Raw genomic sequence first — 14,928 nt, 5'->3', positions numbered from 1 at the left:
TTCTGCAACAGTAATTACTTTATTAATTGCAGACACCCTGGTAATTGTAAACAAGTTCCCTACTAAAACTGTTGAGATCAGAGATAGCAGAAAGACTGAAGTACAAACAGCCTTAGGAAATCCTTTCAGTGTGGTTGTATCCAACTGCTTGTCTGTTTAACCAAGTGTTATCTACTTCAACAGACCGAGGCTCATAGAGGTGTTTCTCATTCTTGTCATCTGAAATGGCAGCATGTCATACCTTTACTGTCCAAGTCAATGTCATCTCGTCTTTCTATCAGCCTGAGAACTACTTCCCCTGTAGAAGGAATAATAAGGGTTATAAGCTTAAACACACTTATCTGGAAATATGTTCTACTTGAAATCAATTTGTGGAAGTGAACATGATTGGAACTGGTCTCTAAGTTATATCAGTGTAAGATGGCCAGACCATAAAAATTATCAAAAGTTTTTATGTGGCGTAATATAGAGCAGTTAACAGATAATTTCCCTGTACTGCCTTAGTGTGAGCAAATATATATATATGAAAAGAGTACTAGAAATGACACATGTAATGTAGTGATTGCCTACAGCAGGCCTGCACAACTTGGAAGCAGTTGTGCACACTTAAATTAGACATGTTCACAACCTCATCATACGGACAAACACCGATCTAGTCCTGGTCACCCACAGGACCGGATGGCTCCAATCACACAACGTCATGCTGGCTCACTGGGTGAAAGAGAGCAGAACTGGCGTGCCACTGATGCCCTGGCAACACGGGAGGCTTCATACTCGTCACAGAATAAAACTCCTTGCAGGGTATATTGCTCAACAAAGAATAGCTGATCCACCCTTCCAGAAGACTGTTGGTGAATTCCTCACCTCAAAAGTTGAGCTTTTTTTAATAATTTGAATCCAACCGCCTGATGAAGGCTCTTCTGAGTCGAAACCGGTTGTAGGTTGGAGTCAATTCATGTGACTACTGGAGTCTACTCATATGTAATAAAGAGCAGGACATTTTCTCAAACGAAGACTTTGTTTTATTCTTCAAGAGAAGAACCAGTTGTTTCTAGTTAATGTGAATGTGGCAGTTTTTTTATATGTGTATTTGTAATATATACATTGAGTTAATTTAGTTATTTTCATATTACCACAATCAGTGGATTTTGGTCTCCACAAGGCTTCCTGTGTTGCCATTCCGTCAATGGGGGAAGCTGCGCATTCCACACGTGCATTACACTTCCCCCTGTGTGAAGAGCTGCTGGAGGAACTGGGGGCATGTTGTGGCAGCTTCCCGATGCCAGGCAGCGAACCAGAGTGCCACCAAGAACCACCACTGAAGTTATGAGGTGGTAAGCCTCTTAGGGCTGCAAATAGATTTTTAATCCTGACTTTCCAATTAAGGTATAATTAATGATTAATTGGGATTGTTGCCTTCAAGTTGTTTCAGACCTAAGGTGACCCTATCACAGAGTTTTCTTTTTTCCCCACGTAATTTTTATTGCAAATATATCAGGAATTGGAAAGGTTACAAAAGTGGATATCGAACAGGGGCATTTTCAACATCTCACATCTTCGTCTTCTTCCATTGTTATCTGATACAAAAAGGTTAATATGTTGTTTAAAAAAGAGAAAAGAGAAAATTTGTTTCTAATCTAAAACAGAAGGATAGAAAAGTGGGTGTACTGTGTTTTGAAACAAAGGAGATAGAAAAGTTGAGAAATAGAGTTGAAAAAGCCCTAACTACTGCTTCTTACCCTGTCATAAAACTTCTTATCTTTGGTAGATTAACTTTCCAGGATCTCTTGGAGATCACTGGTGACCCTGTTATTCTAGTCACTAACTTCTCTACTTTTTTTCTTTTGTTTTTATTCCTACATCCCCGTACTACTAATTTTCCCTTGATGCTATAGAAAATCCAATATTTTCATTTTCTTTTCTTCTTCTGAATAGTCATTAAAGAGCTGCCATTCTTCTTCAGATTTGGAAGGATCTGGCAATTGTATAAACGTACTCAGTTTGTCCATCTCTGTCACATCCAACATTTTTGTAATCCATACATCTTGGGTGGAAATTTCTTCTCATTTCCAATAGTAAGCATAAATAATCCTTGCTGGAGTTATGACATATTAAAAGAGTATCAAGAATTTTGGTAGAATTGAAATTATAAGTCCCAACAGAAAGGCTTCTGGATCATTTTAAAGATGTTTTCAATGTTTTTATGAATTACAATCCAATTTTTATTTTGCTTTAGGACATGTCTACCACACATGATAAAAGGTTCCTTCTGTTTTATTAAATTTCCAACAACATTTTTAAATTTTGGTTTCATCTTTGCTACTCTTTTCAGGGTCTTATACCATCTATACATCATCTTGCAGAAAATTTCTCTTAGTACATAACATCTTGTGAATTTAATCCTTGCTCTCCTCATCTGCCCCCATTTGTCTAGGTGGAAATTATGGCCCACCTTCTTTGACCATTGAGTCATACAATCTTTGATTAGATGCACTTCTGTGTCTAATTTTAATAATATTTTATAGACTTTTGCCATTTGTTCTTCCTTGGACTGGAATAAAATATTATCAATTCCATTACCTTTCCAATCGATACCTACCTTCATATCCATTTGGTATCTTTCTTGTATTTGTATATATTGGAAACATGAAAATGGGAGGCCCTCTTGTATGTAGTTGGCTTGGGTTTTTTAATGAATCAAAATTTCTTCCCCAATGTTGACAAGCCCAACATCTGATATAAAATGTAGGGTTGTAACACAAATTGAAGAGCTGTGACTCACTTTTCTTCTTCTTTCTTCTTCTTAAATGTTTTTTTTAAACATTTTTGCCTAATGAAAAAGCTAGTGGAATGTCAAAAATCTGCATGATGTGTTTTGTCAACAAATGCACCACTCTTTTCTGGATTTCGTATTTTATTTCATTTTGCTCTAAAACCCATTCACCAATCCCTGAATATGTTACATCATAAATGAGTGAAATCTTACAGTGAAATGACCACCGGCATTGCGCCACAGTGGTGCAATGGGTTAAACCCTTGTGCCAGCTGGACTACAGATCTGAAGGTCAGCGGTTTGAATTTGTGAGATGGGGTGAGCTCCTGTCTGTCAGCCCCAGCTCCCATGCGGGGACATGAAAGAAGCCTCCCACAGGATGGTAACATATCGGCATCCCCTGGACAAAATCCTTGCAGACAGCCAATTCTCTCACACCAGAAGCAACTTGCAGATTCTCAAGCCGCTTCTGACATGAAAAAATAAACCCACCAGCATTAATCAACAATGCTTTCAGGCAAAATGACACAGCTGTCTTGTACATGAGAACCAGAGAGAATCAAAGAACCTCTGGTTTCCTTTGAAAAGCATTCCCATAAAGGACTTCCTTAATGGTGGTCAGTCTTCTATCTGAAACAGTATGGCTGTTTCTAAAAAGGCAGGAAGAGGACAAAATAAATGTGAAACTATGAAGTGTTTCGACTCCTTGGAGCTATTCTTATAAGAATTATGGGACTAGATCACAAGATAGTGCTATATTGAACCTCAATTATGGTAAGCAGAATTTCTCATGATTACAACTTACCAATACTTTCTGCACCTGCATATTTCTCCTTCTTAGTCATGCTCCTTTGATCTTGCTTCTTTTCTGCTGTATGAAAACAATATTGATAAATATCATTATTTATTTCTAATAGAATAAGCTGCTATACATTAAAAAAATCAGTTAGTGACATCCAACTTGTGCTTCAGTTAAAAACCAGTCCTGAGATTAGAATAACTAGCTCAATCAAAGCCTTTTGAGGAGATAGCTAGAATGACATCAAATAACCTGTGATCAAAACCCCTGTCAATAAAAAAAAAAGTAGCTGCAGAGAAATTAATCAGTGCAGCATGGGTGATGTAGTGTGTATTCACCCAATATTCTGTGAAATCCCTTTTTTGGAAGGTACTTCTTTGCCCCATAAGGCACAATGTGCAGGCACCATTACATAGAGTTGTTCTCCTCATTTTCCCTCTAGCTTTCTCAGTGGTCTCATTAGAAGCAAAGCTTGTAATATTAGAACAAAAAACCTAATTCATCAAGCTTTTAGTCAGAATATCTCAAAACTTAATTTGGTTTATGTGTATCCTTAATAGGAAAAATGTAAATGCAGTAGTTTTGAACTCAAATGTGAAATTATTCTTAATCTGTCAATTATATTTTATCATTGATCTGCTTGTCTCTTTTTTATAGCTCCACATACCACCCTGCCAGATGTATGCTCTTCTCTCATGCATCACACATCACAGATTGTTTGTTTGGACTAGATAATTTCAATAAGGTCTAAATCTAATTCCCGACTAGACTAGATCTACTGATTAAGACAACACAAATGTAAATCCTACCAGTTAAATACTTTATTTCACCTTGTCAATTAGATGATCCATTCCTCATCTTTCACGCGGATCACAACATCTCCTGTATTTGCCTCCATTCATATCTATTTAGAGCACAAGTTGACCAGTGTACCATTCTACGACCATGTTTGTCTCTGACATGATATGCCATACAGAATGAATCAGACCATCGGGGGCGGGAGGAGTGGCTAAGAGGTCTTGTGCATCCCCACAGGTACCAACCATGTTGTCATGACATTGATCTAGTGCCCATATGTTCTGCACATCACGTGGTCTGCAAAGCAATATTTGAGTTGGGCAACGTGGCATAGAGGACCTTTCACTTTTGATATTTTTCTAACATCCTCATTGTGTAGTCCATGTTCTCTGTGCGTTCGAACAGACATCCCAATGAGCTGTCTTTCGAGGGAGGCATTTATTTATTTGGAACATTTATACCACGTCCTTTCTCAACCTCCAAGGAGGGATTCAGGACAGCTACCAACAGGCAACAATTCAATGCCAAAACAATAAAATACATCATAAAATACAATCAAATGCCTAAAAAATAAATATCTATATACATTAAAACAGTTCGCCAGGTTAAAATGTGACTTGTACTTGTTTCATGGCTTGTACTTGTTTTGAGAGAGCCTTCGTCATTGTCCATGTCTCTGCACCATAGCATAGGGCAGGTAGTCAACCAATTGAGCTCATAAAGATGTACTTCCGGTTGAGTTCACAATGGCTTCAATAGAACTGTAAGCAGCCCATTCTGCTTTCCTGCATCTGTTCAACTCCAGCTTCAGTTCATTCCTTGATGTTAACAGCCTTCAATATATCAGCTCAAATTGCATATTTTTCACAGATGAAATCCTGGGATGTGTCTGGCCAACCAACAACAGAATGTGGTCCAAAAGGTGTAGCAAGGCAACAAGAGGGCAAAAATCACTGATGAGGAAGAACCCATAGAAAGAAATGTTGGTTCTCACCTTTGATACATTCATTTCCAGCAGATGAGAGATAAATATCCTGTTGTTTGGGTTGATTCCTCCTACTCACTCGAATAGGCAGGAGAAATAAAGACCTCCCCGTATCCCCACATGGAGGGAGAAGCTCTTAGCAGGTCAGTCACTAAAATAGCCCAATAGAGGAATGTTCAAGAGATAAACTTTAACTATTTAAAGTTAAATTTGTTTATTTATTTATGGTGCAGAATATATTGATCACACAGGAAAGGATAAGTGGCAGAGCATGGTATATACGCTTTTCACAAAGAGAGAACTATTTACATTATAATGATTATTCATGATTGCACCCCTCCAAGTGGGTCAGGATGTTCATCCCTAATCTGCTGGAAATCAGTGTATTACAGGTTCTATTTTCAACAGATCAGAGAGGGTCATGTAGCTTGAGTCCCAGCAGATCTTCCCTTATTCAGTTGGGAAGGTGCTGACTATCCAAGACTATCCAAGACATAGGCATCTACCATGTTGCAAAATCCTTCCTGCCAAAGGTAGGTTTGGCTGAGTCAAAGCTGTCTATAAACATGTGGGGTGACTACCAGATCTCCTTCAGTGCCTAGTGGAGTCAGAATGGCCGCCTCCCTGCTGTACTTCTGGTGGCAAGCTAAAACCATTTCTACTTCTGAAATCGTGGGGCATTGGGAGATAATCCATCCGAGCCCTGTTTTTGAAAGCTTCGCTTCTCGGTTCTGGATCTCTGTGTGTATAAATATAATTAACTAAATGAATGTAATTATCATTGTTGTTTATGTGCACAGTTCAAAATATAAAGTCTCATATATGGATCCAAATCCCCTGACAGTTCATACTACTTGTCAAGTTAAGAAGGGCGCATGTGCTTTCTGACTTCAAAGGAGAAGATCCAATATTTTCTGAGCTCCTGGGATGCTTTTGCAGGCACCAGTGTTAATGCTAAAGTGGCGCAATTTAAAATAGTATAGCGTAAAGATGATAAAACAAAAACCCATTAGTAAACAGCATTTCAAATACAAATAAACTATGTGAGCCATTAATTCTAAACGTTTTCAGTGCAGATACATACCAACGTAATTGTTCATGCTATTCCACTCTTTGAAACTAGCCTTGATGGGTAATATTGTGGGAAAACGTCATTATCAACTTACTTTCCTTTTTGGAAATCAGAGATATATCAGAGTAACTCCATTCTGTCTGTGTTTCCAGATCTGCAACTTCATATTTTCTGCCACTGAAAAACATATATTTGATATATCTATACAACAATTCACTATAAGAATAGTTTTACAACCATACTTACAAAGTATTTCTTCTCAATCTAATGGGAGATGCATGCCATCAAACATTTAAAGGGAAATATAGTAGTAATGAAAGATTTCAACGACCCAGACAGTTGCTAGTCAAACTATCAAAACCATAAATCTAACAGGTTCCTCACTTGCCATGTTTTCAAAAGATGCGGAAAGCAACACAAAGGCAAAATTTTTGAATGTTTTTATATAGTTTTTAATTTGTCTTCTTTTCAATAAATTGTAAGTCACTTTCTGCCCCATTATTAAGGGAAGTGCAATGAAATGAAAGAAATGAATGCAATGAAATGAAATAAACTGTCATAACTTTTCAGAAAGCTTTGCCAATATATCATCATCTGTTTCAATTTATTGTCATCGTCTTCCCAATTGACACAAAAGGCTCTTTATGTTTTTTTCCCCCTCCATCCCAGGTTTGTCTTTGAAAATCGGTTTTCTCTTACACTTTTCCAGTACAGGGACCAATTTAGAACAAAATCAATAACTGGTCATTTGAAATGAGGGTAACATTTAGAAACATGGATTTGTTAATGTTATTTTTCAGCAAACTTGACACAATTCACTATTCTGAATAATATTTCTCAAAACTTAATTTCTTGCCAGCACTGTTTGCCTTACATCTTAGTGCAATTTGCTGAAAAGCAGTTCAGGTATGAGTATCTGCCCTATATCTTCTGAAGTGACTATTACCGAAAAAGAGAATATTTTTTCTTACTATGATGACTGGTATTCACGAACTGAAGATGGTGAGGATCTGGTGTGCAAATCTGAAGAAGAGAGAAAAGTAATTCTTGTACACCTGATTGAATAAAGCCGAAGTCGAACTTGTATGCGGTTTCAGTAGCAGAATTTGCAGATCAACCAAGTCACTATTTCTATAACCTGTAGTTGCTTCATTTTGCCTAACTGTAAAGCAAATTCAAGAAAAAGCAAGGTATGCATTTCTAGGATGCAAAGTGTCTCTCTGGCCACTTTTAATTTACTTTAAAAACTATAATGTGTATGCAAATTCTCAAGAAACAATTTAGAAATACAGTGTTCCTTCGCTTCTTCACGGTTCGCTTTTTTTGGATTTGCTGTTTCGCGGGTTTTGCCTCCCAGTTTATGAATGGTTGCCGTTGCCCAGAGCGGCATTCTAATACCGCCTTCTGGCAATGACGAAGTATGGAAGGGGGTTTCACCCTCCCCCTCGGGAGAGAGGCAGCCAATTAAGAGAGATTGCAAAGTAGAGATAGCTAGCAAAAAAAAAAAAAAGGTGCACGGTGCCTTTAAATCTCTCCTTGCTACTGCCTCACCCTCGGAATGCAATATACATATATAGCGTCTCTACTTCATGGCTTTTCACTTTTCCTGGGTGGTCATGGAACGTAACACCCACGGTAAGTGAGGGAACACTGTAGCCAAAATTAAGATAAATTTATATCTATTGGCTAATCAGATCTTCCAGGTATGATCCCTTCCTCCCAGCAACTTTTGAAATTTAAATAATATGTTACATGAGTTGATTGCAGATCTTCTAGGGCCCCTTCCACAAAGCTGTATAAAATCCACACTGAACTGAGTTATATGGCAGTGGAGACTCAAATAACCCAGTTCAAAGCAAATATTGTGGATTATCTGCCTTGGTATTTTGGGTTATATGGCTGTGTGGAAGGGCCCTAAGTCTCATGTATTCCAACTTTCAGAGAACTATCAAATAAAAACCGGGACCATAACATGCAGCTACCTTTCTTCAAAATTACTCCAGTGTTTTCTGCATGACTTTTACAGGTTTCTTGTGCACTAGAAGCTGCTTCATTTTCTTCTGTTAGACTCTGCTCCTGGTCTCCATATGTTCTAGTTTCATTCCCATTCAAAAACTGATTACTTTGATCGATATATGCTTCTATTGATTGTCTATTAAGAATTGATTTGGTAGCAGGATAGTCTTCTTGGAGTTTTTTAACATTTTCTACAGTGAGGAGACAGCGGGAATCTTTGGACTCTACTGACTCGCTTCCAGAAAGAGAATCACTTGTTTCTGGCTGGGACTGGTCTTTGCTACCAGACCCTGACACGTTCTGTCCATGAGACATGTTACCAATGCATAAAGGAGACCGAGGTCTGCAAGAAGAAAGAGAGAATAAATCTTCTATTACTGACAATGTAATGTTAATAAATGTTCTATTACACTGTGTAACAAAAATTGAAACATTTTCCATTCCTGGTGTGACAGTGTTATTTCGTGTTTAATTGTGCCATACTCACCTTGAAAGTAGTTGTTATACTCCAGAAACTTCATTTTTGTGTCTGCCACAAACTATGTTGAATTGTTTGACACTCTATGAGATATTAATGGAAAAACTATAACAAAATGTGCTGCAGGATATTTCACCAAAAAGGTTTTTGCAGTTTAATACATTTTTTCATATTTTTATAATAGAACCAATTAGAAAATGGCATTTATAACCCAGGAACAAAAATCGTGTTACATAGTATTACTGATCCTTTTAGGGAATTAAAGTATCAAGTCTAAAAAAAAAATCACTAAAGATTTTTTTTTAAAATCCTCCCTTTAATTTGTTAGAATTTCACTTTAACTGTGCTTTCTGAGCTGGGAGCTGATACTGGAGATATATTTTGAAAATTAATTTCAGGTCTATCAATCCTGAAATAGCTACCTAAAAGCTCATCTAGACTGGCAACTGAGGCAATTACTTCCATTTAGTGTCACTTTGGACTGCTTCTTTCCATGTTCACATCCATATGATTTTTCTTTATTTTGGAGGGAAGTAACTAGTGGGGTACCACGGGGTTCTGTGCTCACCTTTATCAATTACTTGGACGATGGAATAGAGGACATGCTTGTCAAATCTGAAGATGACACATAATTCGGAGGGACTCCATTTTTATTGCTAGTCACACCTTTCCAGTGGCCAAATCAGTTACAAAAAGAATTCACTTTTTAAAATCCTAGCACATATAAACCTATCAACCAACAGCTTTTTATTGTTTATCTGTCAGTCTTATCACCCAACTCTTTTTGGATACCTCCCCCATTCAATTTCCTTTCATTTTTCTCACTCCAAAGAGTTATCAAGACTAAATGAACTTTAATGTCTCCCAACACACACACTGACCCTGAATGGAGACAGAATACATGTATATTTTTCCTTTTATGAAGGGTTGACTCTATTTCAGAAGACTTCCTAGACTTTGGCAATATGCACTATATGTTTAAAAAATGACGACACAATCACCAACCTTTCTGGACTAGTAACCACCCACTAATCCAGGGAGTCTACACATTTTTTAAACAGAGGGCCAGGTCACAGTCCCTCAAACTGTTGGAGGGCCGGATTATAATTTGAAAAAAAATGAATGAATTCCTATGCACACTGCACATATCTTATTTGTAATACAAAAAACACTTAAAAACAATACAATAATTAAAATGAATAACAATTTTGACAAATATAAATTTATTGGGATTTCAGTTGGAAGTGTGGGCCTGTTTTTGGCTGATGAGATAGGGTTGTTGTTGTTGTTGTTGTTGTGTGTTTTCAAATAATTTCAGACTTAGGTTGACCCTGCATGAGGGCTGGATAAATGAGCTTGGACAGCCGGGCCTTAGTTTGAGGACCCCTGCACTAATCTGTCCTGCCATCTGATCAACGGCCTCTGATTCCAACCCAAATGTGACACTCTTGTAAACATCATTTTTCCCTAAACAAAGGAGTAAAAAAATAGTTTCACAGTGAAAGTGTTTTTGTTAGCCTATTTTTCATGAGGTTTCATTAACTATATAATTCATGTTAATTTTCTATCTCAATTTCTAGATTTTGACATGTTACACTCTTAATGTGGGAAGCTTAGATCTGCTGCTGAATGGATGGAAGCAACTATACCGGACATAGCAAACACAATTTTTCATAGTGTATTTCACTTAAAACATAAAAGGAGGAAGGGGTTGGATTAGAAGGAATATAGCAGCTCCTTTAAGATTGGGGTTTTTTTTTAAAAAAAAAAACCATGAAGCTTTTATGACATTATTTCCTATTTAGACATAAAATATAGAATAATATGTGAGGAGGGGAAATCAAAGAAACTGTTGATTGGGCTCAAGAAATGTAGGACTGTTGAATGGTGAATCATGGATAAATCCCCTTCTTTCAATGGGTCTACCCTAGCTAAAACTACCAATGAGATTCAAGGCATAATCTCAGTTTAGAGCAAAAGAGGACAAATCAATACGGAGGGATATATGTAGAATTTAAAACATTCTACTCATATCTTTACAGATTCAACTTAGGGCCCTTCCACACAGCCATATAACCCAGAATATCTGCTTTGAGCTGGGTTATCCGAGTCCACACAGCCATATATTCCAGTTCAAAGCAGAAAATGTGAGATTTTATTCAGCTGTGTGGAAGTGGCCTTAGATGTCAGCCCAAGGGACTGAGTAGTATGTAAGTCTTGTTCATAGTATATACTTGAGCTTAAGCACAAAGGGCAGGTGGAACAGAATCTTCTTGAGGAACTCTACTAAACCTATTATATGTCACAATGATATTATATGTCACAGAATCTGTTACTGCAAAACTCTTGATTCTGAATCCACCTTTAATTGAAATGAATTTTATGAGATAATTTACCTCTCTCCTTCAGGGGGGTCCTTATTGTGTTCTGGTTGTGCATAAGTTGCTATGTCTATGTCACAATGGATCTGACACAGCATCCTTTGCTTACATGTTTCTGCAGTAACAAGCAGTAGTAGAAATCAGTTTGAATGAATGACAGGTGCTGGCTGCTCTTCCTTCATGGTCCATACTTCAGATGTCAACATAGTATTGGAAAGCAAAAACAAAAACAGACAACTATTCAAACTGATTTTTAAAAAGAAAGTAAGTACTTTGGGCCTAGCTCCCTAATCTTTCTCAGTAGGATCCTCTTGCTGTTGTGCTAGCTCAGGGCTTCATAAACTTTTCCATCTTGCAACTCCTTTTCATCTGCAAAATCTTATGTGACCCTAGCTTATACATGTGTATGTATGTGTGTGTATATATATCTATATCTCTATATATCCATATACTTTATTTGCCCAGGATAAGAGGAAAGGTGGTATATGAATGAAGAAATCATCATCATCTCTACATGCTTGTATACATACAGTTGGTCCTTCATATCTGTGGATTCGGAATTCATTGATTCAACCATCCATATATTCCCACAAAAGAACATTACAAAAAGCAAACCTTGATTTTGCCATTTTGTACAAGGGACGCAACTTTATTACACCATTGTATAACATGAGACTTGAGCACCCATGAATTTTGATATCCATTGGGGGTTCTGGAACCAAACTCCAGTGGATACTACGGGCCCATTGTACCGTCAAGCTAGGTGCAATCCATCTAGTATTTGTGCATCTGTATAATGTAGGATGGAACCACAGAAGTCAAAGTGGCATCAAACTGCTATAACGATGCAATGTGGAGAAAGTCCAGGCTAAATGCCATTTTTGGAAGAAGACAGAGGTAAAGTTATTGAGTTAAACACCTCTTAGTATTATGCCATCGTCTTCATGCTGTGTACTTAAACCAGCTTTTTCTTCTTGTTCTAAACACAGCTGGAAAATCCCTTTTAGTATTTTGACACTTCTTGCATGCCTGAGCTAACTCTGAATGCTATGTATTGCTGAAGGCTTTCATGGCTGGAATTACTGGGTTGTTGTAGGATTTTCAGGCTATATGGCCATGTTCTAGAAGCATTCTCTCCTGACATTTCGCCTGCATCTATGACAAGCATCCTCAGAGGTTGTGAGCCCGAAAATCTGAATGCTATATTTGTTTGTACATCCATTCATTTCTCCATCCAGTCTTTATCCCACCATGACATTCAGGACAGCTTACAAACATGTAAAAGTACAGAACAACCTTAAAACCCCCAAGCTAATACGAATGTTAAAACACAATTAAAACAACTTCTATAATTCAAATATTAGCTTTCTTGATTATCTCACTACAAACATTGGCCAGTTCTCTTTACTCTTCCTGTGTGTTTCTTAAACACATTTCATTTCTTTAGTGTCTCCTTTATTTTTTAAATGAATTGTTTACAATTGAAATTTTAATGTCTCACTTGAAAAAAAACTACATGAACTTTTTCGTGTTTTAACTTCACTCATATTGAAATCTTACTCATATTGAAACAGGATTTTTGAAGTCCAAAGTGCACTTCTGATTATACTGGTGGTCACTTCTATCCATCTGACCAATTATTCCCTACTGGTTGTGGCATGTCACGAGTAGTCCTTGCTTGTTTGTAACATACAGGCAGACTCAATTCTGGAAACAAGGTGCTCAAAGCATAATAAACTTTATTTAAAATAACAAGAGTTGCTAATCATACAAATGACATTGTTAGATATGAAAAATAAGTGACTGCACAATACATGTATAGGTAAAGCAATTTAAATATTCAATGGGCTTTCATCCCATGTATCAATACACAACGCTAGTTCCTTTTGCATGGGTTTTCTCCCCATTGGCTCTTAAACCAAAGTATTCCAGACACCTCTTTACCCCACTCTCTCATAAGAACAGCCTTAAAGCTGTTTTGCCAATTCTACATTGAACCACCATAAAGCAAAGGTGTCACTATCTTAGCCACCCATGCAGACAATTTCAAGATTTTGAGTAGTTTAGATTTTGAAATTCCAGATAAGGAACACTCAATTTCTACTTGTCATACTATTCTCCCAAACATAGTTTGCCCCCCCAAATTGTATATGATTTAAAGACCTGAGTAGGATTTCCAGATTGCTAGCAAAATATTTCTGCCAACTCTCTTTTGTCAACAAAACCTGTGAAGGTTTGGAGGAGAAGAAAAGATGAATACTAAACTAGCAGCCAACACAAATCTAAGTAATTTAGTGTATTGTTGAAGGCTTTCATGGCTGGGATCACTGGGTTGCTGTAGGTTTTTCAGGTTGTATGGCCATGTTCTAGAAGCATTCTCTCCTGATGTTTTGCCTGCACCTGTGGCAGGCATCCTCAGAGGTTGTGAGGTTTGTTGCTAACTAGGAACATAGGGTTTATATATCTGTGGAAGGTCCAGGGGGAGAAAGAACTTTTGTCTGTTGGAGCTAGGCGTGAATGTTTCGATTAGCCACCTTGATTAGCATTTGATGGCCTGGCAGCTTTTAGGTGTGGCTTGTTTCTGCCTGGGAAATTTCCTTGTTGAGAAGTGACCAGGTGTTCCTGATTGTTTCCTGGCTGGAGTTTCCCTGCGTTTGAGTTTTGTTTTTTATTTACTGTTATAATTTTAGAGTTTTTTAGTACTGGCTACCAGTATATAAACCCAATTTTCCAGTTTCCAACAAACCTCACAACCTCTAAGGATGAGAGAATTCTTCTAGAACATGGCCCTACAACCCCAAAAACCTACAACAACTAAGTAATTTAGTATTTTAGAACTTGTAAGAGGAGCAATCAGAATGGGAAGTTTATTAAAGTTAAAATGTTTTTACTTACTACTGATCCCATCACTCCAGATACTCGTTCTCAACTCTACAAACTCTGATCAAGTCTCCTTTTTGAAACTGGTTAGAAAACTTGTTCGGATTCTTTGTTTGTTCCCTCTAATACCAGAATAATTGTTCCATGCCTGTCATCTAGACAGTGAACCAGGCACACCACATGCCAAATAATGTTTGTACATAAGTTTAAAAGAAAAGACAAGCTTCTGCGAACAGCTTGATGAGATTCAGCATGCTCATTGCTCTCTATAAAGCACTGTTGGTGAGGGAGAAAAATAGCCCATTTGTTGGAACAGCGTATGACATCCTAGAAAGAACGGGCATTAAATGGAGCCCCTGGTGGTGCAATGGGTTAAACCCTTGCACTGGCAGGACTGCAGACCGAAAAAGGTCAGCAGTTCGAATCCAGGGAGCTGAGTGAGCTCCTGTCTGTCAGCTCCAGCTTCTTATCTTGGACATGAGAGAAATCTCCCACAGGATGGTAAAACATCCGGGTGCTCCCTGGACAATGTCCTTGCAGACAGCCAATTCTCTCACACCAGAAGCAATTTGCAGTTTCTCATGTCGCACCTGACATGATTGTTCATTCGTTCAGTTGTCTCCGACTCTTTGTGACCTCATGGACCAGCCCACGCCAGAGCTCCCTGTCGGCCGTCACCACCCCCAGCTCCTTCAAGGTCAGTCCAGTCACTTCAAGGATGCCATCCATCCATCTTGCCCTTGGTT

At 37.9% G+C, this 14,928-nt stretch overlaps 1 protein-coding gene across 1 annotated transcript in view; it reads right to left on the bottom strand.

The window, feature by feature from the left end:
* The window catches only part of ERICH6B (glutamate rich 6B), a 30,304-nt gene extending 21,546 nt beyond the window's left edge, over nucleotides 1-8,758 (bottom strand). The window contains exons 1-6 of the mRNA XM_067466249.1: nucleotides 8,410-8,758; nucleotides 7,399-7,450; nucleotides 6,522-6,604; nucleotides 3,575-3,644; nucleotides 2,895-2,900; nucleotides 242-270 (exon numbers count right to left, since the gene is read on the bottom strand). Coding sequence (XP_067322350.1) covers nucleotides 242-270; nucleotides 2,895-2,900; nucleotides 3,575-3,644; nucleotides 6,522-6,604; nucleotides 7,399-7,450; nucleotides 8,410-8,758 — 589 coding nt within the window. The remainder of the gene's footprint in view (nucleotides 1-241; nucleotides 271-2,894; nucleotides 2,901-3,574; nucleotides 3,645-6,521; nucleotides 6,605-7,398; nucleotides 7,451-8,409) is intronic.
* Between the last annotated feature and the right edge of the window lie 6,170 nt (nucleotides 8,759-14,928).

Source organism: Anolis sagrei, chromosome 3, assembly GCF_037176765.1.
Source record: "Anolis sagrei isolate rAnoSag1 chromosome 3, rAnoSag1.mat, whole genome shotgun sequence".
Taxonomy (NCBI): Eukaryota; Metazoa; Chordata; class Lepidosauria; order Squamata; family Dactyloidae; genus Anolis; species Anolis sagrei.
This window is presented reverse-complemented; position numbering and strand designations above follow the sequence as displayed.